General features: G+C 53.4%; 1 protein-coding gene across 33 annotated transcripts in view; it reads left to right on the top strand.

Moving 5' to 3' along the window:
• The window catches only part of TSNARE1 (t-SNARE domain containing 1), a 144,504-nt gene that overhangs the window by 34,654 nt on the left and 84,059 nt on the right, over nt 1-25,791 (top strand). For 29 of the 33 annotated variants that reach the window (XR_008626525.2, XM_063606945.1, XM_034966728.3 and 26 more), the window contains exon 2: nt 19,217-19,343. The exons of 1 other annotated variant lie outside the window; for it this stretch is intronic. Coding sequence is in view for 31 of the 32 variants with exons in the window: in XM_063606945.1 (XP_063463015.1) it covers nt 19,217-19,343 (127 nt within the window). In the remaining variant the exon portion in view is untranslated. Of the gene's footprint in view, nt 1-1,969; nt 7,200-19,216; nt 19,344-25,791 lie in introns of those variants that run through there. 3 more of the 33 variants (XM_063606941.1, XM_055117022.2, XM_055117021.2) reach the window with 2 other exon arrangements.

The following is a 25,791-nucleotide window of genomic DNA, read 5'->3' as shown; positions in this document are numbered from 1 at the left end:
CCTTCACAGACCAGATGGTTTTCTTCCTAAGGGAGTTGTGCCCAGCTCCAGGCCAGGCTCACATGCCTGCTGCCTGGTCCTGTGAGGCCTCCCTTCCTCTCTTTCTTCTCATGACACCCAGAGACAGAGGCTGAGGGAGACACAGACACAGTCCGAGAGAGAGACCCACTCAGGGGTCTCAGCAGACAGGTGATGGGGGAGGCCTAGGACAGGCTGAGGGGTAGGATGGAGGGGCAGAGGGAGGGAGTGGAGCAAGAAAAAGCATCCAGAAGTCAGGGGCAGGGGCTTGGCCAAGAGGCCACAGAGGAGGCCTGGGGGAGTCTGCTGGGAGAGGCACAGCAGGGAAGGAAACAGCACTGGTGGGGTGACCTTCTCAGGAGGAGGCCTGGGGGATGTTCCGGGTCCTTCTGCGTATGTGAGCTCAGCTCATCCTCCAGCATTGCTGAGACCATTTCATGGAGGAGGGGCACAGAGGCTCGGGAATGTGCCAGGGGCCCCCCCAGGCAGGAGCCCCTTTGCCCCTGCTGCTCACATGAGGGGTGAGGGAAGCCAGCACCCCCGCTCCACCCCACAGCCTCTGTCTGTCCCTGGGGCCCAGTTTCTCTTCTCATCCTTCCAAAGCCAGTGTGCCCACTCTTAAAGAGGGGGTCCATCCTGTGGCTGCTGTAAGGCTGACATTCGTGGTTGTACTCCGTGTCCCAGCCTCTCCAGCTCTTCCCTTCCCTTCTCCCTCCCACTCATCCTTCGCTGGTTTTCTCTCATTCTTTCAGCAAATGGTTGTGGGGCTCCTCCCACTCTGCTGCCAGATGCCAGGTCCCAGGAGCTGAGGCTGCAGTGAACATGCCCAGGGCCCATCCTCTGTCTGTCGTGCTGCAGACCTGCGGGGTCAGGCTCCCATGGTGGGTCTTTCAGTCCTAGCCTCTCCCCTGAGATCAGATCCTGTGTTCAGTTGCCCATACTGTGTTTTCAGTGAGGTGGCTTCTCAAGGTTAATGTCTGCCAAGCAGAATTCAGAATCCACCACCTCCTCTCACAGCCTTCGTCTCCTTGGTTGATGGCAACCCTGTTCTTCCATTTGCTTAAACCAGAATCACCACACATTTCCTGGAAAGGGCCAGACTGTAAATATGTTGGTGTTCTCCGGCTTTAGAGTGTCTGTTGCAGCTACCCAGCTCTGCCCCATGGTACAAAAGCAGCCCATAGACAACTCATGGATGAATGGGCGTGGCTGTGTGCCAGCAAAGCTTTACTGCAGATGAGGCAGAGTGCCTGTGGGTTGTTGTTTGCCAACCCTCAGCTTAGGCTAAAAATTTGTATTCATACTCTTTTTTTTTAAGAGTTGGCGTTTAGCTCACGTATGGTAAGAGACACATACCTTAAGTATACAGCCTGACAAATTGTTGCAGGTGTATCCACCCCTGGAACCACCACCTCGATACAGAAACAGAGTGTTTCCAACGCCTGCAAGTTGCCTTTGTGCTCCTTTCCAGCCCGATACCTCCTCACAAGGGTGACTGTGATCCTGGTTGCTGTCATGATTAATGAGTGTTGTCTGGTTGTTTTTGTGATGTCAGCCTTATTGAAGTATAATTTATATACAATAAAATTTAGTCTTTTAAGTGTGCAGTGAATTTTGATGAATTTGTACAGTCGTGCATCACCACTGTCGTCAAGATACTGGACATTTTCACCACCCAGGATGTTTTCTCCTGCCCCCTGCAGTCCATCCCTATGGCCGACCCCTAGCCCCTGGCAGCCATTCACCTGACTTTGCTTCCTGCAGGGTTTTTTTTTCCCGCTTCATGGAAGAGTTTATGTATTTGGTATTCTTTAAATGTTTGATAGAATTTGCTCTGAAGCCTCTAGGCCTGGAGTTTTTGTTAATGGAAGGTTTTAAACTATCAGTTCAATGTGTATTTAATAGATACAAGGCTGTTCAGGGTTGCGTCCTTCAAGGAATTTGTTGATTTCATCTAGGTTGTTGAATTTATGGGCATAAAGTTGTTAGTAATATTCCCTCCTTATTCTTTGAATGTCTGTAGGATCTGTAATGATGTCCTCCTGTACCTGTGAGAAACAGCCTTGGCAGCTGAAGTGTAGTGTTTTTATATAGTCCCTTTTGCTTTAGTCTGACATTTCCAGTCAGAATGCTGTTTTCCGAAGGTAGTTAGGTCAGCAGCTTTTTTTCTCTACTTCATTTTTGAAGATATTTTCACTGGGTATAGAATTCTGGCTTGCAGGTTTTTTTTTTTGTTTTTGTTTTTTTTCCCTCCCAGCACTTTAAAGATGTCACTCCATTGTCTTCTGGCTTGCATGATTTCTGAAGGAAAGTCAGCTGTAATTCTTTTCTTCATTTCTTTGCATACAGTCTGTATTCTTTCTTTGTCAGCTTCAAGATTTTTTAACCTTTGGTTTTCATCAGGTTGAGTATGATATTTCTATGTGCTTTTCACCTTTTTTATTTAGTATTTATTTTCTGTAGTGTTCTCTGAGCTTTTTGTTGTTGTTGGGTTTTGTTGTTGTTGTTGTTTTTGAGACAGGATCTCACTCTGTCCCCCAGGCTGGAGTGCGGTGGTGCTTGGCTCACTGTGATCTCAAACTCCTGGGCGCAAGTGATCCTCCCACCTCAGCCTGCCGAGTAGCTGGGCACATATCATTGTGCCCAGCGAATGTTTACATTTATTTTTTATTTTTTGTAGAGATGGAGTCTCACTTTGTTGGCCAGGCTGGTCTTGAACTTCTGGCCTCAAGTGATGTTCCTGCCTTGGCCTTCCAAAGTGCTGGGATTACAGGCATGAGCCACCATACCTGGCCTCTCTGGGCCTTTTGGGTCTGTGGGATGATACTGTCTCAGTTTGTTGAGGCTGCTATAGCAGAATACCATAGATGGCAGAAATGTGTTTCTCACAGTTCTCAAGGCTGCAAGTCCAGGATCAAGGTGCCAGCAGATTTGGTGTCCTGTGATGGCCTATGTCCTAGTTCCTAGATGGGGCCTTCTATCTGTGTCCTCACGTGGCAGAAGGGTGAAGGGTCTTTCTGGGGTCTTATTTATAAGGGCACTGATCCAATTCATGAGCGCTCCACCTCCATGATCTCATTACCTCCTAAAAGGCCCTTCTCCTAACACCATCATGTTGGGGGTTAGATTCCAACCTTGGAAAACACATTCAGTCTAGAGTGAATGCCTTTCATTCTTTCTGGAAAATTCTCTGCCACTCTTCTCTCTCTCTTCACCTTCTGGGATTCCAGTTAAACATTTGCTGGGACGTTTGATAATGTCTGGTAGGTGCTTGTCTTTTGTTTTCTTTTTTCACTTTTTTCTCTGTGTTTTGGTTTGGGTAATTTCAGGTTGACTGACTTTTCCCTCCTGGCTGTGTTGAGTGTATGGCAGAGCTCCAGAAGCTTCTTCATTTCCGTCTGGTGTTTCTAATTGTTGGCATTTCCCTGCGACCTCCTGTTAGTTTCCATTTCTCTGCTGAGCTTCCCCACTGCTCATGCATTTTGTCCATCTTTTCTACTGGGACCTTTCACATAGAAGCCATAGTTATTTTAAATTCCTTGATGATTCTGACCTCTCCTCAGTCTGGCTCTGCTGATTGTCTTGTTACTTGACAGTGGTTTGCTTTTTCTAATGTTCTTGTGTGTCTCGTACTTTTTGATTGATTTTGACTTCAATTATAGGACTGCAGACTAAGATAAATAATATTTATGCTCAGAAATGGGCATGCCCCTTATGCTAGGCCATTTATGTGGGGTTGAGTCCAGCTGGTCAGGGGTTGGCCTGGATTCGGGTTTTGTTGCTGCTGTTTTTACCCTCAGTATATGACCTGGCTGCAGATTCCTCTGGAGTTACTTTGGGTTCAGGGTGGGTGGGTGTTCCTGCCCTACCCCCGGCAGTGTTGGGCTTCCTCCTGTGCTCATGCTGCAGATACAGAGGTGGTCTCTCCCCACACTGTTTCCCCTCCTGCAGCAGTAGGTGCGTCTGCTGGCTGTTGGAAGCCTGGCAGCCGGGTGGCGGTTGTCTCATTGCAGCCTCAGTCTCAGGCAGGCCTGGTCTGGGGAGCGGGGGTTTCACAGTGACCCTTCCCTCTCCCTGCGACAGTCAAACTCTGCTTGAGTCCTTTGCTGCTCTGTAGAGGAGAGTGTTTTCTGCCTCTCTTGCACTCCTGCAGTGGGCCCAGGAAGGTGCTCTGCCCCTTTTCCAGAGACATAAGGTGTTTTTTGACCCTTCCTTAGCCACTGTGGGTGTTCACAAATGCCCTGGGGCCACAGGACTCAGCCATTGCTGCCCTTAACCCATAGGCTTGGACTTTTATTCTTCAGGGGAGAGGGGCTTCCTGTCTTTGAGCTGCAGGGCCGCCCGTCTGCCGTCTGCTGGCACCTGCACCCCAGGGGTCCTGGCTTGTCCTGTGCTAGGCTTTCTCTTGAGCCCATGGAGAAGAGCTTGTGAGTGGATGTGGCCGCCCAGGTGGCTTCATTCTTCTTGTCTGCCTGGGTGGCCCCTGGGGTCTCCCGTCCTTTCTCTGCTGCAGAGACCAGTGCTCCCATCTTCTCTCCTGGGACTCTCTTGTCTTTCTTTAGGTTTCAGGCTACTCCATGGCCCTGACGCTTCAGCTGTCTGATGAGACCAGGCCTTTTCGTATTGTTAGGTTCGGGCAGCACTCTTTCCAGCTTCCTAGTCATGGGCAGAAGGGGAACTCTCCGAACCAGTATAAATTTCACTTCTCTAGTTATGAGTCAGCTTGAACAATCTTTTCACATGTTTAAGCACCAGTTTTATATCCTGTGTGTGTAAATTTTCTGTTTGTGTCTTTTGCCCGTTTTTTTTGTTTGTTTCCTTGTAGTTTTTATGAGCTCTTTATATGTTAAGGATAATATTTGTCCTTTGGCATATGTTGCAAATCTTTTCTCCCTGCTTGTCTGTTGTCTTTCTGCGTTGCTTAGGGTACTTTTTTTTTTTTTTAACCATGCAGAAGTTTTTTTTGTTTGTTCGCTTGCTTTTATAAAAGCTGTGACATGTGTCAGTCTTCCCTTTTATAGTATTTTGATTTTGAGTCCTGCTTGGGAAACTTTTCCCTACATAGAGGTTAAAGGGGAATTCATTTTTTCTGCACATACTTTGATTGTTTTATCTTTTTTGTATTGATAGCCATGATCCATTTGGAGTGTATTCTTTTTATTATGTGAGGTATGAACCAATTTTTTTCCAAATGTCTAAGCAGGTGTCTCAGCACCATTTATGAACAAGTCCTTCTTTGATTTGTGATGCCGCATTTATCATAGACTAAATTTCCATGTGTACGTGGCTCTATTTTTAGACTTTCTTCCTCATTCCATTGGTCTATTTATATTTTCATGCACAGTTGTAGTTATAGAGGCTTTCTAGCATTTTTATAATAGCATTGTCATTCACATATCCTAAAGTTCACCGTTTTGAAGTGTATAATTAAAGTGAATTTTAGTCTACTTACAGTGTTGTACATTCATTACTATCAAATGCCAGAATATCTCCATCACCCTGAAAAGAAAGCCCACATATATTAGCAGTCACTCCCTAGTCCCCCTCTCCCTCCCCCACCCCGGCGTCCATCTGTCTGCTTTCTGTTTCTGTAGATTTGCGTCTTGCGGACCTCTCATGACAGTGGAATCAAACATGTGTGGTCTTTGGTGTCTGGCTCCTCTCTCCTAGCACGGTGCTTTCAGGATCCGTCCCTGTTGTAACGCGCATCAGGACTTCACTCTCTAGGGTTCTGAAAGTCTGCAAGTGCGAGCCCATTTTGTTTAGCGTTTTCCCAGTTATTCTTGTGTCTTTGTTTTCCTAGATGAACTGCCTGTTGTTTTCCCATATGAACTGTCTGCCAACTTGTCCAGCTCCATAAAAACGCATGATGGTATTTTTATTGCGATAGGAAAACTGACGTCTTTGTGATACAGTCATTCTATTCAAGAACAAGGGATAGCTTTCTGTTTGATCACTTCTAGTTTTGTGAACTTTAAAATACTTTAAAGTCCCCTTGTAGAGATTTTTCCCATTTCATGTTAAATTTATTCCTAGGTATACTGTATTCTTCGTTGCTATTGTAAATGGGTTTTTTCCTACCATGACAGCCTCAGACTGGTTTCTGTATATGTGAAGGCTGTGGATTTCTGTATGTTAATTTTATATCCTGATACTTTACCAGAGTCTTTTATTGTTCAGATTTTAACATTGTTTTGCTAGGGTTTTCCAAGTATACTGTCATATCATTTACAAGGAGAGAGAATTTTGTTTCATTTCTTTTTTTGTTTTTAATGTCTTGTTGATTTCTTGTTTTAACTGCATTGGCTGACACCACCATAACAGTGTTGAATAGGACTGGAGATAGCTGGCACCTTTGTTTTCTTCTTGATCTTCGGGAATTGTTCCTAGTGTGATTTATTAAATAAGGTGCTCGTTTAGGATGAAAGGTTCTTTATTTTATCATTATAAGACAGCTTCTTGTGTTTTCATCAGGAATGAGCGTTCAACTCTGTTGATGCTGTTTTTAACATCTGTAGAGAAACTCACCAGCTTTTCCCTGTAGGTCTCTTAGGTTAATATGGTGTAGTGCACTGGTGAGTGTCCTCGTGTTGAGCTAGCCTTGCATTCCTGGGAAAAACAAGCAGAGGGGGTTTTGGATTTTATTTATTAGTGTTTTATTTAGTATTTTTGCATCAATATTTATAACATTCATTTGTAATTTTTTCTTTTTCTTGTTTTTAGACTAGGTTTATTAGGTTTTGGTGACATGGTTATACATGCTTCATAAAAGCAATCAGATTGGGAGGCCAAGACAGGCAGATCATGAGGTCAGGAGATCGAGACCATCCTGGCTAACATGGTGAAACCCCATCTCTACTAAAAATACAAAAAATTAGCCGGGCGTGGTGGTGGGTGCCTGTAGTCCCAGCTACTCGGGAGGCTGAGGCTGGAGAATGGCATGAACCTGGGAGGCGGAGCTTACAGTGAGCCGAGATTGTGCCACTGCACTCCAGCCTGGTCAACAGAGCAAGACTCCTTCTCAAAAAAAAAAAAAAGAAAAAAAAAGCAATCAGAAAAATCCTTCATTTTCAGTGTCCTGGGACAATTTTTGGCACATTGGAAATGTTCAGCCAAATTCCTCTACAAAACCATCAGCTGCTGTAGCTGCACAGTCTTGAGTGTTCCTGTCCATGAACATGGTAGGTCTCTTCACTCATTTACATGTTCTTCACTTTCTTTTAGTAATGTTTTGCACTTTTCAGTGCTTGCACCTTTTACAATTTATTCCTATGATTAAAAAATAATTTCCAGTGAGTTTTTATTTTAGGTTTAATTTAGAACTTTTGGACATAATTTTAGTTTTAAAGAAAAGTTGCCAGATTAACAGGAAAACTTGTTGTGTATATTTTGCCCAAATATCCCAAATGTTAACATGTCCCTCATTTGGTTTATTCTTTGTTCCCCTCTCTCTGTCTCTGTGTGTGTGTGTGTGTGTGTATGTGTGTGTGTGTGTGTGTGCGTGCATGTGTTTATGGATGGTTTTTCTCAGAACTACTTGATAGTGAGTTGCAGACGTGATGCTCCTTGATCCCCAAATACACAATGTGTATAGCTACACCACAGTGATCAAGATCAGGACATTGACATGGATACAATAGCTTCTCCATTCTAAAGGTTGTGTTCATATTCACAGGACAGACCTTTTGAGTTGTGTTCTTTTTAGCAAAACGTCCTTTTTAGTAACATGAAATCCCAGATCCTGTGTTGGTTTTAGTGATTGTCTCTTTAGCCTCCTTTTATTTCAGACAACACCTCAGTCTGCCTGTCTTTGATGACATTGACATTTTGAAGATGGCTGGTGAGTTCTTCTCAGTCTGAGTGTCTCTGCTGTTTCTCACAGTCACACACTTTGGGCAGGGAGATCATGGAAGTGATGTTCTTCTCTGTGCATCGTGTCAGAGGGGTATGTGGTGCTGGCTTGTCCCATGGCTGATGATGCTGACTTAGATCATTTGATTAAGATGATGCCTACCAGACTTCTCTTATGTAAAGTTATTTTCTTACATTTTTAATTTATAAGTATCTCAGGGAAGATCCTTTGCAATTATGTAAATATCCTGTTATTCATCAAGCTTTCACACACTAGCTTTAACATCTGTTGGACATTCTTACCGGAATGAATGATTATCCTGTTGGTTGCTGGTTCCATCATTCCTTCCACAGTTATTAGCTGGCTTTCTACTCTAAAGAAAAGCTCTTCTTGTTTTTTTCTACTTATTCATCTATAACAGTGTAGACTCATAAATTTTTATTTTATTCAATGAATTACACAATTCTTATCATTATTTATTTTCATGCTCAGATTGTCCAGATTTGGCCAGGGACAGCCTTTTCAAGCTGGTTCTTGTGTCCTTTTGAGATGCCCCACCTTTATTTGAGCTCTTCCGTACTCTTTTGCATAACAGCATGCTCCATGATCCAGACTTATCTTTTACTTTCCTGGGTATAGTCCTGGAATCAGCCATTTCTCTAAGACATGTTAATATCTCTTGCTTGCTTTCGGTGAAGAGTGGTATTTAGGAAGCAAGAGCTCTGTGCTGGGTGTGCCCATTGCTGTGGGGGTGTGTAGTGTCTCAGCCCTCTCAGTGGACAAAGCTAGGGAGTAGATGTCTGTCATGTACACACTCAGCTATGTAAATGAGTGTGCCTGTGTGATTATATATACCCACACACATCTATATCTGTATTTCTCTGTGCATCTTAAAAACTATGAATTCACGCTGACTCCTCCAAGTTCTAATCGAGTACCACTGCTTGGTGAGTGAGCGCGGGAGTGCTTAGTGTGGCGGGTAGGATGACGAGGACATGCTTCTCTTCCTCCGTAGCTCATGGTCCAGCAGGGAGACTGCCATGAGGGCAGACTTCAGGCCTTAGTGCCAGTGCAGGGAGAGTGCCGAGGAACCCTGAGTGTGGAAGCTGGGGCAGGTAGAAGGCACTGCAGCCATGGGGCGCCAGGTACCTTATTCTAGATCCGCTGTGTCCCTGTGACCTTGATAAGTGATTTTCCCTCCCCAGGTTTTGTTTTCTCATTTTAAAAATTGAGGTTTCAGTTAGAGAATTCCTGGTACAGGTGACTCTTCTTCCTCACCTGGAACCATGCTGTCTGCCGTCACTCATCATCCCCTTTGACCCCCAGACAGGTCCTACACGTCTCCACATGAGACTGTGGTCTTGTGAGCAGGTGTGACCAGACGCAAGGCACCATCTGTTGGGCATCCCAGTCTCTTGCGAGGGCGTGCGTGGTCTTCACCCTGAGATCTCTGGGTCGGTTGACTTCCAAAGCACCCTGAGGGCACATTCATGGGTGGGAGCCGTTTTGGTGGGTTCTGTGGGCAGTGGGCAGTAGAGGGGAGGGTGGTCCAGGGGACATCAGTCACAGCTTGAAGGCTCCTGTGGGGACCAGTTCGTGGTGTCTGTCTGGCCCTCAGGGTGAGTGGCAGGCTGGGCAGCTCAGGATTCCCTGGGAACGCCGTCTTCAGGTTGTGTTTTTGTGTTCCTGCAGGGACCAGTGGACCAAGAGGCCGCCTTGAAGGGGCTCTGTGGGGGCTGGTGAGAAGCCCCGGGTGGCCTAGGGAATGGGTGCAGTGGAGCCAGGCTCATGGGGCTGGGGAGGGGCACGAGGCCCCTGTGCACCTTGAATCGGAGCTTTAACCCACATCTCTTCTCCCTCTCCCCCTGGTTCCCACTGAAAAGGCCATGTCTCCCCAGGCCACCTCCACCGGTGATGGATCTGTTTGACATTTTCTTACAGAGGGCAGGGCCAGCAGCCTCCATACTGAGCTAGAGGAACCAGGAAACAGGATCCAGAGGCTCCCCGCTTTCCTCACCAGGCCCTGCTGCTTCCTCTGGGCCACGTGGTCTTGGGATGGCTCTACCCATAGGGCCATCCCCAGTAGATACCAGTGCACAGGGAGCCACAGCCCTCACACAGCCACGTGGGGAGATGACAGAAGAGCCTCTTCCTTGCTGGCGGCTTGGAGACTGGTCTGTTTGAGTGTAGCGTGGTGGCTGTGGGCTCCTGGGGGTCAGGAACCCTTCTAGATGTCTATGAGTTAGGGTGGGGCCAGGACCTGAGTGTCCAGGGATTTGGAAGTTGGGCTTTGAGCTCCTGCCTGGACCTAAGTGTGGCTCACATGTTTCATCTCACTGGTCTTCACACCCACCCTCTGAGATTTCCCTTCTTGGTCCCATGTTACAGAGGAAGAAACAGATTCAAGGGCCAGGACTTGCTGGGACACAGCAGGCTAGAGAGAGAACCAGCTAGAGGTTGAGCTGGGACTTTGCCAGGTCTTCTGCTCCTGGACTGGGACTGTGCTGTGGTGTGAATGTCCCCTCCAAAACTCATTGAAATCCAGTCACCATTGTGACGGTATGAAGAGTGGGACCCGTGAGAGGTGATTGGGTCGTGGTCACTGCCGTATCTGGGGGTGATCTCCTGATGAGAGGAAGCGCTGGCCCCCACTTGATCTCGGCCTAGTGTGCTTGTATGCTCTTCCACCGGAGGCCCCTCTGTCTTGGACTTCCCAGCCCCCAGAACCATGAGCTAAGGATATCTCTTTTCCTTACAGACTCCCCTGTGAGTGACATTCTGTTACAGCAGCAGAAAGTGGGCTCAGACTGTGTTCTCTGCCTTGCACTGAATGCTTTTAGGGATTATACAGAGAAGTCTAAAGAGGCCGATAATGTCCAGGGCAGGGAGGTGACCTACTGCTGTCAATGTGGGTCTGTTGAGGCCAAGTAAGGGAGTCAGCTAATTCACGGTGGGAAGACAGCTCCAGCAGCAACCCCTGAGGCCACAGCTCCGCTGGGGTCCTGGTTCTGTCTCTTCCCGCCTGGGAGTAGGATGCCAGACAAGGTGCTCACTTTTCCTGGGACTGCCCCTTCCCGTGCCGCTGTCTGATTCCTGCCTGTGGAGAGGCTGTGTTAGGGGTGTGGTGAAAGCTGCGCACCCGGCAGAGGAGCTGCAGCGTGGCCACCCATGGGGGCTCCTGGTGGGCAGCTGCCCTGCTGACAGCAAGCCCTCCTGCTGCAGGCCATTGGGGCGCCTCATCCATCAATCAGTTTCTCCTCTTGAACTTTGCAGTTTCATTTTGCCCTGGAAACTGGTTTCCCCCAAAGGGCAGGCTTTGGAGAGCAGAAATTTGTGTTGTGGTTTCTCCCTGTGGTGGGGCGCAGCTGAGGGCTCCCGGCGGTCTGCAGCGGGGTCTGGCTGTGGTCTGGCCACTGATCTAGGCCTTTGCTCCCTGTGTGTGTGCACCCGTCCCTGTGAACTGACAGCTCCCTCTGTCTTTTCCGGCCTTGCCTGTGGAGCTCGCCTGAGGTTCATTTAGGGAGTGTGAAGGTAGCATGTGTTCCACTGGCCAAGGGCAAGCCTGAGCCTGAGCTCCCTGGGAGCGAGTTCAGCTCCACCTCGGTCACCATGTTGTTCCCCAGGGGACAGGGGAGGCTGGGGGCTGCAGAAAGCCCATGCGTGAGCAGCCCAGCTGGGCCAGAGCCTGCCCCAGGATTCACTCCGCCACACTGGGTCCGCAGGTGGGCACCGTGGAGGCCACAGGTCGCCCGTGCCCTGGCCCCTTGTCTGGGTGTGGGCCCTGGGCTGCTTTCTGTGCCCTCGCTCCTGGGAGGCAGCGCCGCTTCTTGTCATTGCCTCTGCTGCCGTGTGTCCCGGTTGGCGGCTCAGCCCTGGGCTCGCCCGAGGAGCCCGTCCCTGCGCTCATGTCCTCCAGCCCAAGTTGTCGGGGCCTCTGGTGCCCTCACTGACCCGGCACATCCAATTACCTGCCCTTGTCGTTTCCTCCCCCATGGGACAAGCACGATGCCGCTTTCCCGTCTGTCCCCATCTGGAGCACAGAGTCTCCGAGAGCAGGCCAGGCCTGTCTGGAGCTGCTGTGTCCCCACCACGGTGCCCGGGTCAGAGGTCCAGAGAACGCGTGCCCGAAGGTGAGGGAGGGACTGCTGTCCATTTGACAGATGAGGAAACCAGGGGCGGGAGAGCTGGTGTGACCTGTGTGGGGCCTGGCCCTGTGGGCGACCTGCTCTCAAGCCAGGCTGAGGGGCTGGAGCTGTTCTGGAAGCCCCGGCCTGGGGAACGCTGTTCCCATCTGCTGGGGGAAGGGTGGCCCAGCCTGGGTGTCCTCTGCCTGTGTGGGGCCCGGCCCCCTGCCTCAGAGGCCCTACTGGGGAGTCTGACTGAAGGGCTCAAGACCCCCGCACTGGCCCCACAGCCCAGGAGTTGGGGACTGAGCCCCAGAGCTGGAGCCGGGAGCCCGGCGGGCAGTGGGTGTGGCCTGCTGCCAGGCCTCCCTCCTCCTGGGCCGGGGCACTTTGTCCCAGGGGCAGGCTGAGTTGCCAGGGTGGTGGCACGCCTGAGGTGGGTGTTCCCTGGCACCGCCGCTTCCCCCGGCGCCCTGCAAACAGGATCTGGGCAGTGCAAGGACAGACGGCTCCCTTCAGGCTGGCGGGGGGCGGGGGCCCTGGGGAGGGCCGGCGCCAGCCTGAGGGGCTGGTGGCTGGCCTCGGCGGGCACGGAAGCAGCTCGGTAGGAAGCCTCCTTGGGAGCAAGTGGGGCATTGTCCCTGGCCTCTGTCCGGCCTCATTGAGGCAGCCCTGGAGCTCGGGCTATTCTTGGGCAAAACAGCCTGGCAGCCTCTGCCCACCCCTCCGTCCTGGCCCCGCTGCCAGCTTCCGCTCAGCGGGGCTGCGAATGGCTTCTGCGGCCCTGGCCCAGGCCCTCAGCCACATGTGGCTCAGCCAGTGCCCGCTCTGCCCTTGCCACACTCCCCCAAGGGACTCCGTGTCCCCCTCACGCCTCGTCCCTGTCCTCTGCCACACCCCCTCCTGGCCATGCCTCTGCCTGCCCAGCCCTCCCTCCTCTGAGTGCTGGCCCTGGCTGGGTCCCCTGCCCATGTGCAGCCCCTTATGCTGGCCTGCCTTCTCCTGGAGTTCTTGGGGGCGCCACCGCGTCCTGAACTCAGCAGAGTGCTTTGGTTGGGAAGGCCTGGCTCCCTCTCTTGCTGTGCCCAGGACTTCGAGGCCGCATCCCACAGTGCCCGGCTGCCTTCCTGGCTCCTGTGGCACAGCCCTTCCCTGCACCCAGCTCACTTCTGGGAGGCTCTCATGGTGTCCGGGTGAAGTCCCATCCGAGCGAGCCAGCATGCCTGGGTGCTGACCCCTCCTCCTGGCAGGGCAGCTGTGCCAGCTGTGGTTGGCAGTGTGCTCCTGCTGTGGCCAGGGTGTCTGAGGCCTTCTGGCATGTTTCATGCCCTGCACTGACGGCTGGCTGACCCCGGGCCTTAGTGTCCTCTTCTTGAATGGGGTTCTAAGTCCTGCCTCACAGTGTCGTGAGGATCAGCATTGCTCACACAGGTGAGGCACCTGGCCAGTGCCTGCTGAGCAGGTGCAGGTGAGGCAGGCGGGCTCTGGGTGGCCTGGTGCCAGTCAGGTTCTCTTTTGGAGATTTCCCTGGCTCCCCTGTGAACGGGCTGCATGAGAGAACGTCCTCATGGACTTGTGTGGCATCCAGCGACGTGAGCGCTGCCGGGTCTAAGGACACTGGCTCAGCACCTGTGAGGGCTGGGCTTCTTGTTCTTTCCTCCCTCAGTGAAGGGTGGACCAATCCTGTGGGGGTTCTTGATTAGGGACGGGAGACAGGGTTTCCGATCCGGCCTGCTGGGATGTGCTGAGGTCAGGGCAGGGCTGGGGTGATGATGCACTGGACCGGGCCAGCGTGGGTGAGGACGGCTCCAGCGGGCGTGCAGCCTCCCTCAGGCAGGGAACAGGTGGGCATCTACATCTTATGGAGCGTGGCGATGCTCGGCCTGACGTGTGGTAAGCATCGGGCTCTGAGGTCAGGTGTGGGCAGGAAGGTCAGGATGGGAGCACCTGGCTGGCCCGGTGGGACAGCTGGGTTGAGAAGTGGGGGCATGAGCTGGTTGCGGGGTGGAGGAGCAGGAGCAGCATGGGGGAAGCCGAGTAACAGCCTGGGTGAAGGCACAGAGGTGGGAGGCAGCCTGGGTGAAACAGGCAGAACCCCCAGTGAGCAAGTGTGTGGGGCAGGGGCGCAGCAAGAGCTGAGGCTGGGGCAGGACAGGGCCCAGCTCCCAGAGACCTTGGGTGCCGATGTGGGCGCAGGGGCCACTGCGGGCTGGGGCAGGACTGGAGAGGGCTGGGCCAGCGCAGGGTGGGGGTTGAGTTGGACACTGGAGGGAAGTGGAAGCGTGGGGCACCTGGGGGGTTTGGGTTGGTACAGCTCAGTACCCCATGGCCCCTTGTGGTCTCCCAGCGATGGGGGGGTTGCACCCACTGGATTCCAGGTGTCCCCAGGGGCCCAGAGTGGCTTGCTGGGTGGGGCCGTGAATAGGCAGAAGACATGTGCTGCCATTTCGTGTTTCCAGACCAGCCTCCTCTGCCTGCGGTGACTTGGTGGCCCTGACCGTGGGTTAGCCTTTGTCCCTGAGCTGGCTGAGCAAACACAGAGGTGTTTCATGTTTCCATATGCAGCGAAATGAAACTGTGAGTTTGGTCAGGTGGTCTCTTTGGTGGTGGTGGAGCAGCTCACGAATCTTCACTCCCCTCCATGTGCCTGGCCGGAGCAGAGGGGAGTTGGGCAGCCTTCCAGTCCCCCCAGGGGCCCCAGCTCTGATTCAGCTCAGCTCTTTCAGACTTGAATCCCTTCCCTCCTCCCATGAGTGTTCCTACCTCTCATGAGCCTTCCTCAAGCTTCCTGTGCTCCTCCTTGTCCTGAAACCCAGCAGACCCCGCCGCCCTTTGCAGTGATGGCCGCTGGCTGCTCCCCTTGTCCTGAAACCCAGCAGACCCTGGTGCCCTTTGCAGTGATGGCCGCTGGCTGCTCCCCTTGTCCTGAAACCCAGCAGACCCCGGTGCCCTTTGCAGTGATGGCCGCTGGCTGCTCCCCTTGTCCTGAAACCCAGCAGACCCCGGTGCCCTTTGCAGTGATGGCCGCTGGCTGCCCCCCCTTGTCCTGAAACCCAGCAGACCCCGCCGCCCTTTGCAGTGATGGCCGCTGGCTGCTCCCCTTGTCCTGAAACCCAGCAGACCCCGGTGCCCTTTGCAGTGATGGCCGCTGGCTGCTCCCCTTGTCCTGAAACCCAGCAGACCCTGGTGCCCTTTGCAGTGATGGCCGCTGGCTGCTCCCCTTGTCCTGAAACCCAGCAGACCCCGGTGCCCTTTGCAGTGATGGCCGCTGGCTGCTCCCCTTGTCCTGAAACCCAGCAGACCCCGGTGCCCTTTGCAGTGATGGCCGCTGGCTGCTCCCCTTGTCCTGAAACCCAGCAGACCCCGGTGCCCTTTGCAGTGATGGCCGCTGGCTGCCCCCCCTTGTCCTGAAACCCAGCAGACCCTGGTGCCCTTTGCAGTGATGGCCGCTGGCTGCTCCCCTTGTCCTGAAACCCAGCAGACCCCGGTGCCCTTTGCAGTGATGGCCGCTGGCTGCTCCCCTTGTCCTGAAACCCAGCAGACCCCGCCGCCCTTTGCAGTGATGGCCGCTGGCTGCTCCCCTTTGTCCTGAAACCCAGCAGACCCTGGTGCCCTTTGCAGTGATGGCCGCTGGCTGCTCCCCTTGTCCTGAAACCCAGCAGACCCCGCCGCCCTTTGCAGTGATGGCCGCTGGCTGCTCCCCCTTGTCCTGAAACCCAGCAGACCCCGGTGCCCTTTGCAGTGATGGCCGCTGGCTGCTCCCCCTTGTCCTGAAACCCAGCAGACCCTGGTGCCCTTTGCAGTGATGGCCGCTGGCTGCTCCCCTTGTCCTGAAACCCAGCAGACCCCGCCGCCCTTTGCAGTGATGGCCGCTGGCTGCTCCCCCTTGTCCTGAAACCCAGCAGACCCCGGTGCCCTTTGCAGTGATGGCCGCTGGCTGCTCCCCCTTGTCCTGAAACCCAGCAGACCCCGGTGCCCTTTGCAGTGATGGCCGCTGGCTGCTCCCCCTTGTCCTGAAACCCAGCAGACCCTGCCGCCCTTTGCAGTGATGGCCGCTGGCCGCCCCCTCCTCTCATGGAGCCTCCGCCGTGGCTTTCGTGGCCTCTGGTTAACATCCCCCTGACTCGTCCCCATCTCCTGTGTTGTCTGTGGGGCCCTCTCCTCTCTCCGTGGTGGCTTCTCTCCCTGGGAGTTCTCTTCCTTAACAACTGTCCCTACACAGTGGACTCGCGTTCTGCATGTAGCCCCACCTCCAGGGCTTTGGGTATCTGCCTGCCTGTGCGAGCCCCTCTGGGCTCATCCCTGCACACGGCTCCCCTCACTTTCTGGCACGAGGAAGTCAAAGCACTGTCCGTGTGCCTTCTGGGCCAGAACTTAGGACTTGTCCTTGACTCTCCCTGGGTTCCGTGCCAATCCCTAGCTCCACCCTCCTCCCTCCCCGGGCCCTGGTTCCTGCCGCCACCTGCTCACTGCCCTGCCAGCCCCTCACGTGCCCCCAGCAGCTTGCTCTCAATCGTGAAGTAGAGGGAGCTCCCCATACACAAGTCTCATGTCAGGACTGGCTGGCCCCACCAGCGCCTCACCATCATTTGAGGTGATGGCAAGTAGTGCCCTGTGCTCAGAGCCCCCTTGAGCCGCTTCCTTGGGACTGCTGGACCCTCCCCACCTGGGGTTTGAGTGCCCCTCCCCGAGTTCTCTGAAAGCCTGTGCAGCAGCCCTCACCCAAGACGGCTTGTGCTCCTGAGGTCTCACGGGGCGTGAGGGGCCCCTAACCAGCTCGAGTGAGCTCCGGCTGGGATCAGTGTGAATGCTGTTCCTGACAATTCTCTTCCCCTGGCCCTCCTGTCCTTCTTTCTGGAACTCTCCTTCCTCGGATGGAGAAGTGCCTGTGCAGGGCTGGTGGTTTCCTCTGACTCTGCGGTGTCTTCGTGCTCTGGTTTCTGGAGGCCCCCGCTCTGCCTGCCCCTTCTCTGGAGCTCTTTGCTGCTGCTCCCAATGTTGGCTTCTCGGTGCTCCTCTGTGTTCTCTGAAAGTCCCTTTCTTGGTGTCCCGTTCCTGTCCTGGGGCTGTTAACACAGCCTTTGTTATCTGAGCTCGTTCCTTTGAGGGCAGTACAGAGAACTCAGGTGTTGGAACCAGACTGCCTGAGCCTGAAACCTTCTCCACCACTTAGCAGCTGGGGGACCTTGGGCAAGTTACCTCACCTCTCCATGCCTCAGTTTCCTCAGCTGCAAGGTAAAGATGCTTGTGGCCCCAGCTTAGAGGGTTGTGAGGATGAATCTGCGCGTGTAGTAAAGCGCCTCTGTGATTGTCGTCACGCGCCAAGTGTTAAGGAAGTGCTAGCTGCTATGCTGTTACGTGTTAAAGTTTTCTCTCTGGATAGTGTCTGTTTCCTCCACGCTGTGTTTCCCCCATGTGTCTTGGGCTGTCTTCCACATCTGAGCTTTTCCCGATGAGGCCCCGGCACGTGTGCGGAGCTCTCTGCTCGCTGGGTTGAGACCTGCCTCTCACTCGGGGCTCCTGGAATCCCACCCGCTCTCAGAGCCCACTCTCCCCTGGGGCAGCAGACATCTCCTGCCTCCTACTGAGACCTAACTTCCTGCCCACCTCCCCATTCCAGGCAGCTTGCAGAGAGGGGAGGGAGGCCATGGCGACTGGGCAGGTACCTGGGATGCGAGGCCTGAGACCTGTGGAGAGAGGGGCTGAGGACCACTCTGCCTGCTGCCTCTCTGCGTGGGGCCGGGCGTTTTCGTGCGCCCTGGGCAGAACAAGGCCTGCCCCAGCAGCAGGTGTGAGTCCAGCTGTCCTGCTGGGCCTGCCCGGAGGGTGCCACGACTGTAGGACGGCACCGCTGTCTCTGAGGGGTTTTGTTTTGGAAAATGCAGTGGTTTTTAATAAAGATGTTATCTGTGTTCACAGTAAGAGCTTTGTTATTTAAAATGAGTTACTACTATTTCAGAAGCCTCCGTTTGAGTTTCTAATGCAGTGGATGTTAGTAGGTGCGATCCGCAGCAACCAGAGCTGTTTGGGTCCCGATTGTTCTGAGCAGGGCAGTGGGGCCCACTGGGTCGATGGTGTCCTGGTGCTGCCCTGCTCTGGGCAGGGCTGGATGGCACAGGCGGGTGTCTTGCTCAGAGGGAACGTGGGGTCACACCGCCTTCCCCGGCCCTAGGGACTTGGGTCTGTACTCAGCTGGCGTGAGGCTCACTTTGCTCTGAAACCTGCCTTCGCACTTAGGCGTTTGTGTGGGCGGGTGGAGCCCTTGCCCTAAGGTGTTTAGAACTTAAGGTGTGGCCTGGCCAGCAGGCTGCGTAGTGATAGCATTAGGGTGTAGGCCAGTCAGAAGCTGCCCGCACAGGGACCCCTGCACACAGGGAGGACGCTCTGGCAGTGTCTGGGCAGGAGAGCTCCCGTTATCCTCTGGTCATTTGCTCTGAGTCCCTGGAGCTGCAGCCCACGGGAGGAGAGGTTTGGGCGGGATGCCCAGCTCCCCATTCCAGGGATGGCCGGTGCCCCAAGGGTGGCGCCACTCCCATGAGTTACGTGTTGAGTGCTTACTGTTCGCCAACCATAATGTGTGTCTGATTGCATGTCACAACAGCCCTAAGACGCAGGTCCTCTTCTTCCCCTTACTTCACAGATGAGGAAACTGAGGCCCAGAGAGGCCCCATGGCTCTTGCCAGCTGCACAGGTTTCATTCAGCCAGGGCAGAGCCAACCCCGGGCCTGACCCAGCCCCACTACCGTGGAGTGCGGCTCAAGACGATGGAGCTAGAGATGCCGGCAGGCTGCATGGGCGCCGGGTTCTCAGCCCGGCCTGGGCCTGACTCACATGCAGTGGATGCTGCCCTGCCTGCATGGCGGGGGCCCAGCGCTCCCAGAAGCCACCTGGGAGGCTGGCGGTGGGGGTTGGTCTTTAAGAGGCGGCCAGAGGGCTCACCTTGCTGGGGGTCCCTCTTGGGAGGGGAGGGGGCACACCTTCCTCAGGCTGTGTTTCTGTGTTCCTGCAGGGACCAGTGGACCAAGAGGCCACCTTGAAGGGGCTCTGTGGGGGGGGTTGCTGTTTGGGGGCTGGTGAGAAGCCTGGAGTAGCCTAGGGAATGGGTACAATGGAGCCAGGGTCTTGGGGCTGGGGAGGGGCCGGCAGCCCCTGTGCACCCTGAATCGGAGCTTTAATCCCCATGTCTTCCCCCTCTTCCCCCTGCTTTTTGTGTTTCCTCCAGCTCAGTGTGGAGGCTGCTGGCCCTGCCATCTGTAAGAAGATGTCATACGGATCCATCGCCCGTGGAGGTGGCCTGGGGAGCCGTGGTCCTTTCGGGGGACCTTCGAGACAAGGCTGTCAGCCCCTAGGTAATGATAGTAGCTGGAAGTGAGGGCGGGGAGGAGGGGATGGCAGTGGGTAGGGTAGGATCCTCACTGTGTCTTGCTGATGGCTGTACACCAGTTCTGTTCTTTTGAGGAAAGTGGCCTGTGTCCTGAGATGGGGTGTGATTCCTGAGCTCAGCCCATTCAGGCCCCTGGAAAGGAAGCATCAGGAGTGGCTGTCCTGGGTGTGGGCAGACCTGGGTGTCCCAGTTCATGCTGGGCATGGAGCTGGCACTTAGAGCACCAAGCTGCTGGTGGGTGGTGCTCGGGGTGTTTGGAGAGTGGCTGAGGGGATGCAGGATCTCACCTGGCCTTCCTAATGACGGTGTGGAGCAGGTGGCACTTTGCACTCTGTACAGAGGAGGAAGCTGAGGCCCCTGGGGCTCTCAAACCTCATCCCAGGGCCGCGCAGCTGGTGCAGGGCAGAGCTGGGGTTTATTTCTAGGTGTTTCAGAGCGTCGAGCCGCTGCTCTTCCATTTCACCTCATCCACCCCCACCCTGCAGGCTGGCCCCGCTTAGGTCCTCATGGTACCTGACTGCCATGGTAACCCCCCGCTCCTGCTCTGCTGTCAGCTTGGCCTGCACATCCGGCCCTTCACGTGGGCAGGCCTGGGTCATGTAGGTGATGCCTGGGTCAGGGCAGCCGCCATGAGGGTTGTCTGGGTGTGGGGAAGAGGACTGAATTTGGGGCCTCAAGCTCTTTGCGTACCTCTCTCCACCCAGTGCCAGGCCTCGGGCTCAGCCTAACAGCTGTGCGGGCAGGTCTCCCTCGCCGTGGGGCCCTTCTCTGCTGGGGTGTGAGCGTCCTCCCAGCTGTGCAGGCAGGTCTCCCTCACCCTGGGTCCGTTCTCTGCTGGGGTGTGAGCGTCCTCCCAGCTGTGCGGGCAGGTCTCCCTCACCCTGGGGCCCTTCTCTGCTGGGGTGGTTCCTCCCTTGCAGCTCTGCTTGGCTCTTGGCCGGGGCTCTGGTCCCCAGGGGGCCTGTTCAGGGAATGAGGCCGGCTGAGGGGCCCTCGCTGGCTCCTTGGCAGCCCCCAGTGCCCTGGCTTTGTTTCCCACCCCCAGCCCTGCAGAGAGGGAGCAGCATGTGCTTGAGAGGGCGGCTGCCTGCCTCAGCCCTGCTGGGATAGGATGGCAGCAGGGAGGACAGGTGCAGATGGCCATTGGTGATATCACCAAGTGCCCCTCCTCATCTTGCCATCACCACTTAGCGCCTCACAGGCCAGGTCCTCTAGGATGCCCTCATCCTTCCTGCCCACTGGGAGTGCCGGGCTGGCCTGGTCTCCTCCCACTTCTGCCTCCCTTTCCTCCTTCCCGCCGAGACCATTGATACAGCGTCTGCTGTGTGCCAGGAGTTGGGCAGGAGGCAGAGAGACAAGTGAGTCCTGTGCCCTTAGGGGGCCTGTGTTCTGACTGGGATGGTTCTGAGATCCTCTTTCTTGAGTACTAGGAAGGAAATAACCCAGCAGGGACTAGGACTGCCAGCCCAGAGGGGTGGACTGCATGAACTGAGGAGGTGAAGGAGGGCCCTCGGGGAGGGGGTGCTTAGTGGAGAGTAGAGGGGGACCCTGGAGAAGGCAGCCCCGGGAGACCTGAATGAGAGTGTCCTGGGAGACGGGCCGGTGTGGATGGAGGTTCCTTCCATGGGCCAGGGAAGCCTGCGGGGCCTTAGGCAGGGCACGGTGTCAGCTGCTTGATCTATTTTATGTTTAAAAATGTGTTCCAAGGGACGCTGAGTAGACACAGGATTGTACGTGTGTGTGCATGTGCACACGTGTGCGTGGGGTGTAGACACAGGTTCAGATCTAACGGTTCGGAGGTGGTGCGCCTGACCCCCAGGACCCTGCTCCTTTACCCTCCCGCCTCCTTCATCCTTGCTCTGATCTGTGTATGTGCCGCATCTTGCTGGTTCTTCACGGTTTTGCTTATGCGTGTGCATATCCCTGAGCCATATGTTGCTGAGCTGTGCAGGTTTTGAACTTCCCTGGGCTCAGACGATTTGCGTTGCTCCGTGTCGTGCTACTTTTACGCGTCGTGTTCTGAGAGCCTCCACGTTGCGCGTGGCTGTGGCTCCTTCGATTCCGCGCTGCATCACGTTGGGTTCTGTGAGCACACCGCGGCGTCTGGGCGTGTTCCGCGTCTCAGGGATGCTGAGGCTGGCTCCTGTGTCGTCCCTCACAGCCTGTGCCCATGGCCAGGGCCTCTGCAGGTACACGGGGCGTGACATTCCTGGGCTGGGCCACCTGCAGCCGAGCTGATGTGGGCCCCACCCAGAGCCCTCTTTGCTCCATGTCCTTGTCAGCACCCAGGGGTGTCGGACGGTGATGTCTTGCCAGCCTGGTGGGTGTGGCTTGTCCTCTCTGGTTGGAAGGATGTTTCTCTGATAATGAATGGGGTGGATCCCCTTTTCGTGTTTATTGGGCATGTGGGTCTTCCTGCCAGTGAGCACTGTTTGTCTGCTTTTCTCTTGGGTTTGCCTTGTGCTTATGGGTTCGCAGGCTTCCCTCCTGTGCTCTGGAGACGAAAGCCTCATCAGGTGGGTTTACACAGCCCAATCCAGGCCGGGCCGGCTTCTCACTGGGAGGCCTGCTGGGAAGCAGAAGTTCTCAGCCAGGGCAGCGTTGAGTTGATCCATCATTCCCTTCGGGACTTGCACTTTTCTCTTTAGTAACTTCCATCACAAGATGATAATGCTGCCATCTTTTACTTCCCTCTAAAGATTGAACAATTTGTTTTTCATATTTAAGACTGTAATTGACCTTTGATTTTTGTTTATGGTGTGAGGTGGGGTGAGTGTGGAGGGGAAGCTGTGATGTTGTTTTTCTCTGTTTGAAGAACAAATTGTGTGGACTGTTGAATTGCCTTTCTTCTGTAGACCTGCAGTGACAGCTCTGTGATAAAGTTTTCATGTGGATTCTCTGGTCAAGTTTGCTTTTCCTGTGCCAAAATCCACCTTAATTTCTATAGTTTTGCTATAATTCTCAATACTTTTTAGAACAAAGTGCCCTTCTTATTTTTCTACAGAAGTGTCTTGGGTATGTTTGGCGGTTTGATGTTGACCATAAGGTTTAGGATCACCTGTCGCACTCTGGAGCTTTGACTGGGTTTGCCTGGCGTCCCTGCATCCATGTGGGGAGAAGTGATTTCTTTATCGTTCTGAGCCTTCCAGTCTGTGAACAAGCACACGTCTTTATATTTATGGGGTTTTCTTTAATGTCTTTCAATGAAGTCATTTAACTTTCTCTGTAAAGATCTTACATATCTTTTCTTAAATTCATTTCAACAAAGTAAAAACTTTCTTTCCTGCTGTTGTAAGTGGTACCATTCTGAATATTACATTTTCCAAATGCGTCTTGCTGGTGTGTGCATGTAATTGGCTTTTTCTAAGAACAAAGTCCAGATATTGTATTTAATTTTTGAATATTTTATGTTTTAATTTTCTAAATGTGGAAACTTGCAAACACATCAAAGTAGGCACAGACGCATCACAGCCCCTGGTGTACCTCGGCTTCCCCTCACTGCTCGTGGCCAGTGTGGCGGTACATGTGCCCCCAAACTGCTTCCCTGCTGTGTCATTCCAGAGTAAATCCCAGATAGCAGATCATCTCATCTGGTAATATTTCAGCATGTCTCTAAAAGAGAAGGACTCCTTTTATGTGTGACCAGATTTCCACTGTGACAGCGCGTTTGGCTGCCATACCCGACCTGCAGTTGAAGTGGCCGACGGCCTCTAGGAGTGTCTGTTTCAGAGATGCCGTTTAACGTGGAGCCTCCCGAGATGCTGTGTTACAGCTGACCTGTGCTCCTCCTTCGAGTGTGTCTCTGTCTCTGGCTTCCCTCCATCTCTTTATTTCCCTCCAAGTTTATTTGTTGAAGAAACCAGGGTTTTCCTGTGTGGTGTAATTGATTTTTGTGTACTGGTTTGTGTCCAGCCATGTTGCTAAACCCTTTTTATTGTAATTATTTGTCTGTGGAATCTGTTGAGCTTTCCCTGTAGATGGTGGTGTTTGTGCATAATGACAGTGTTTTCGCTCCTTTTCCAGTGCTTTCACCTATTATGTGTTTCTTTTCCTGGCTGGAACCTCTACTGCAGTGTTGAATGGAGATGGTGGTTCTATTCTTGGTGAGTTTGTGGAAGAACAGGATTATGTATTCCTTGAATGTTTCTGGGTTTTTGCTGTAAAACTATGCGGGTCTAGTGTTTTCCTTTGTGGAAAGATTTTCTGACTACCAGTTAATTCCTCTAGTTGTCAAACGTTATTCAGGCTTTCTGTTTCTTCTTGGGTCAGTTTTGTTAAGTTGCATTTTTCTGGAAATTCGACTGTTTTATCTAAATGTTCAACTTACTGAAATGAAATTGTACACAATAGCCTTTCGCTGTCAGTTGTGACACTGGGGCACCCTCATGTAATGGTTAAGATGCAGATGCAGAAGCTGGCCTGCCCTGGTCCCAGCCCTGCCCACCCTGCCTGCCCTGGTCCCAGCCCTGCCTGCCGAGGTCCCAGCCCTGCCCACCCTGCCTGCCCTGGTCCCAGCCCTGCTAGTCTTTGTCCCAGCGTGCCAGCCCTGCCTGCTTGGTCCCTGCCCTGTCTGCCCTGCCCTGTCTACCCACCCTGCCTGCCTTGGTCTCAGCCCTGCCCACCGTGCTGCTCATGAGCTTTGTGAACTCAGGGTTGGGAAGGGGAGGTGAGAAGAGACCTCCGGCCTGGTGGTCATGCAGATGGATGTGTCGACACCCGTGAAGCTCGGGCAGGGCCGCTGAGGGCCGGTGGTGGCTGCTGCTGCTTTCACAGCCACAGCATCTCAACCACGTCCCCTTTCTCATTCCTGATATTCTGTATTTGTACCTTCTCTGTCTTCTTTTATAGTCAGTATCGACAGAGACCTGGCAGTTCCACAGGTCTCTGCAGAGATATGGCCCCTGGCTTCCCCCTTCTGTGCGTGCGAGTTTTAAATTGTGATTGATTTCTGCTCATAGTTTCATCATTTCCCTCCTTTCTTTAAGTAGATGCTATTTTTTTTTTCTGACTCCCAGATTGAATATTTACCACATTCACCATGAATATGGTAAATATTCATTTCTAATAAAAGCATTGGAAATTAGAAATTTCCCTAGAAACTGCTTTAGTTGAATATCACAGATTTTGAAATGTATAGTATTTTAAATTTTTGTTCAGTTCTAAATATCTTTAACTTTCCATTATGATTTCTTTGTTTAGGAATTACTTGGAAGTTTACTTCATCATTTTCAGATGTACTTTTTTCCAGTTGTCTTTTTAAAGTGATTTCGAACCCGAACACACATCTGAAAGAAAAGCACCAGTGTTGTCCCGGTTTGTTGAAAATCGTCGTGCTGGGGCTGCTTCTGGGGCATGGGGGCGAGCCTGGCTCAGTGTCTCCTTTGCTTCCCTCAGCTCTTGGCCTTCTGTGTGGGCGGGGCCTTCAAGGACCCTCAGAGCTGGGCAAGGCCTTCCAGGCAGGCTGGTGGGGCCTGGACAAATTCCCCATGGGTGTAGGGTCAGCTGCATGTGCCCAGTCCCTGCTGTGTGCCAAAGTCCTGCCACCCTAACTGCAGCACCTTAGGGCCGTCGTGTCATTGTAATGTTGTCTGGACAGAGGCAGCAAAAAGCCAGCTAGTGAGTCGTCAACTCATAAATAACTCAGATACACAGAAGAAAGCTCCCCAGAGCTCCATGCACACGGGCCAGGTCTGTGGACAGCTAGGACATGTAGCTGTCTCCTCAGCACACCAGCAGTGGTCAGCCTCACGGTAACCTGGCAGGAAAAGAAAATGTCGACATGCCCTTGGCAGCCTGGGGCGGGAGTGGGGGCCAGGGGAGGGTGGGCATGGGGTGCCGGGAGCAGCCAGCTTTGGGGCAGCCTGGGGCAGAAGCAGGGGCCACGGGGAGGGTGGGCATGGGGTGCCGGGAGCAGCCAGCTTCGGGGCAGCCTGGGGCAGGAGCAGGGGCCGTGGGGTTGCAGGGGAGGGTGGGCGAGGGGTGCCGGGAGCAGCCAGCTTGGGGCGGCCGGGAGTGTTCCTTCTCTTAACCCAGCCGTGCTTCCTCTTGGACTCTGTCTTAGGAGATAGACACACGGGCAGAGGTGTTCACCACATATGATTTGTGCGAGTGCTGACTCAGAAATACTGTGAGCATCTGGCTTTAGGGAGACGATGTGTTACAGCTGGGATAGAATTCGATGTGGGCATTAAAATCACATCGTCGAAGGCCCTCGAGTGACCCGCGCACGTTCTGTGATTTGTGGCGAATGTGGTGCGTGGAAGAAGCAAAGCCATACGTGCAGCATTTGCTTGTGGGAGACAGCCGCCCACCTCCAGGGTTAATGTTTATCTCTGGATGTTGTGATCTTTATTTTTTTATTTATAACTGTCTGCATTTACATTTTTTCTGTAATTTGTGGGTATTATTCTATT

This window comes from Pan paniscus, chromosome 7 (assembly GCF_029289425.2).
Source record: "Pan paniscus chromosome 7, NHGRI_mPanPan1-v2.0_pri, whole genome shotgun sequence".
Classification (NCBI taxonomy): domain Eukaryota; kingdom Metazoa; phylum Chordata; class Mammalia; order Primates; family Hominidae; genus Pan; species Pan paniscus.
Note: the sequence above shows the minus strand (reverse complement) of the source record. Positions and strands in the feature narration are given on the sequence as shown.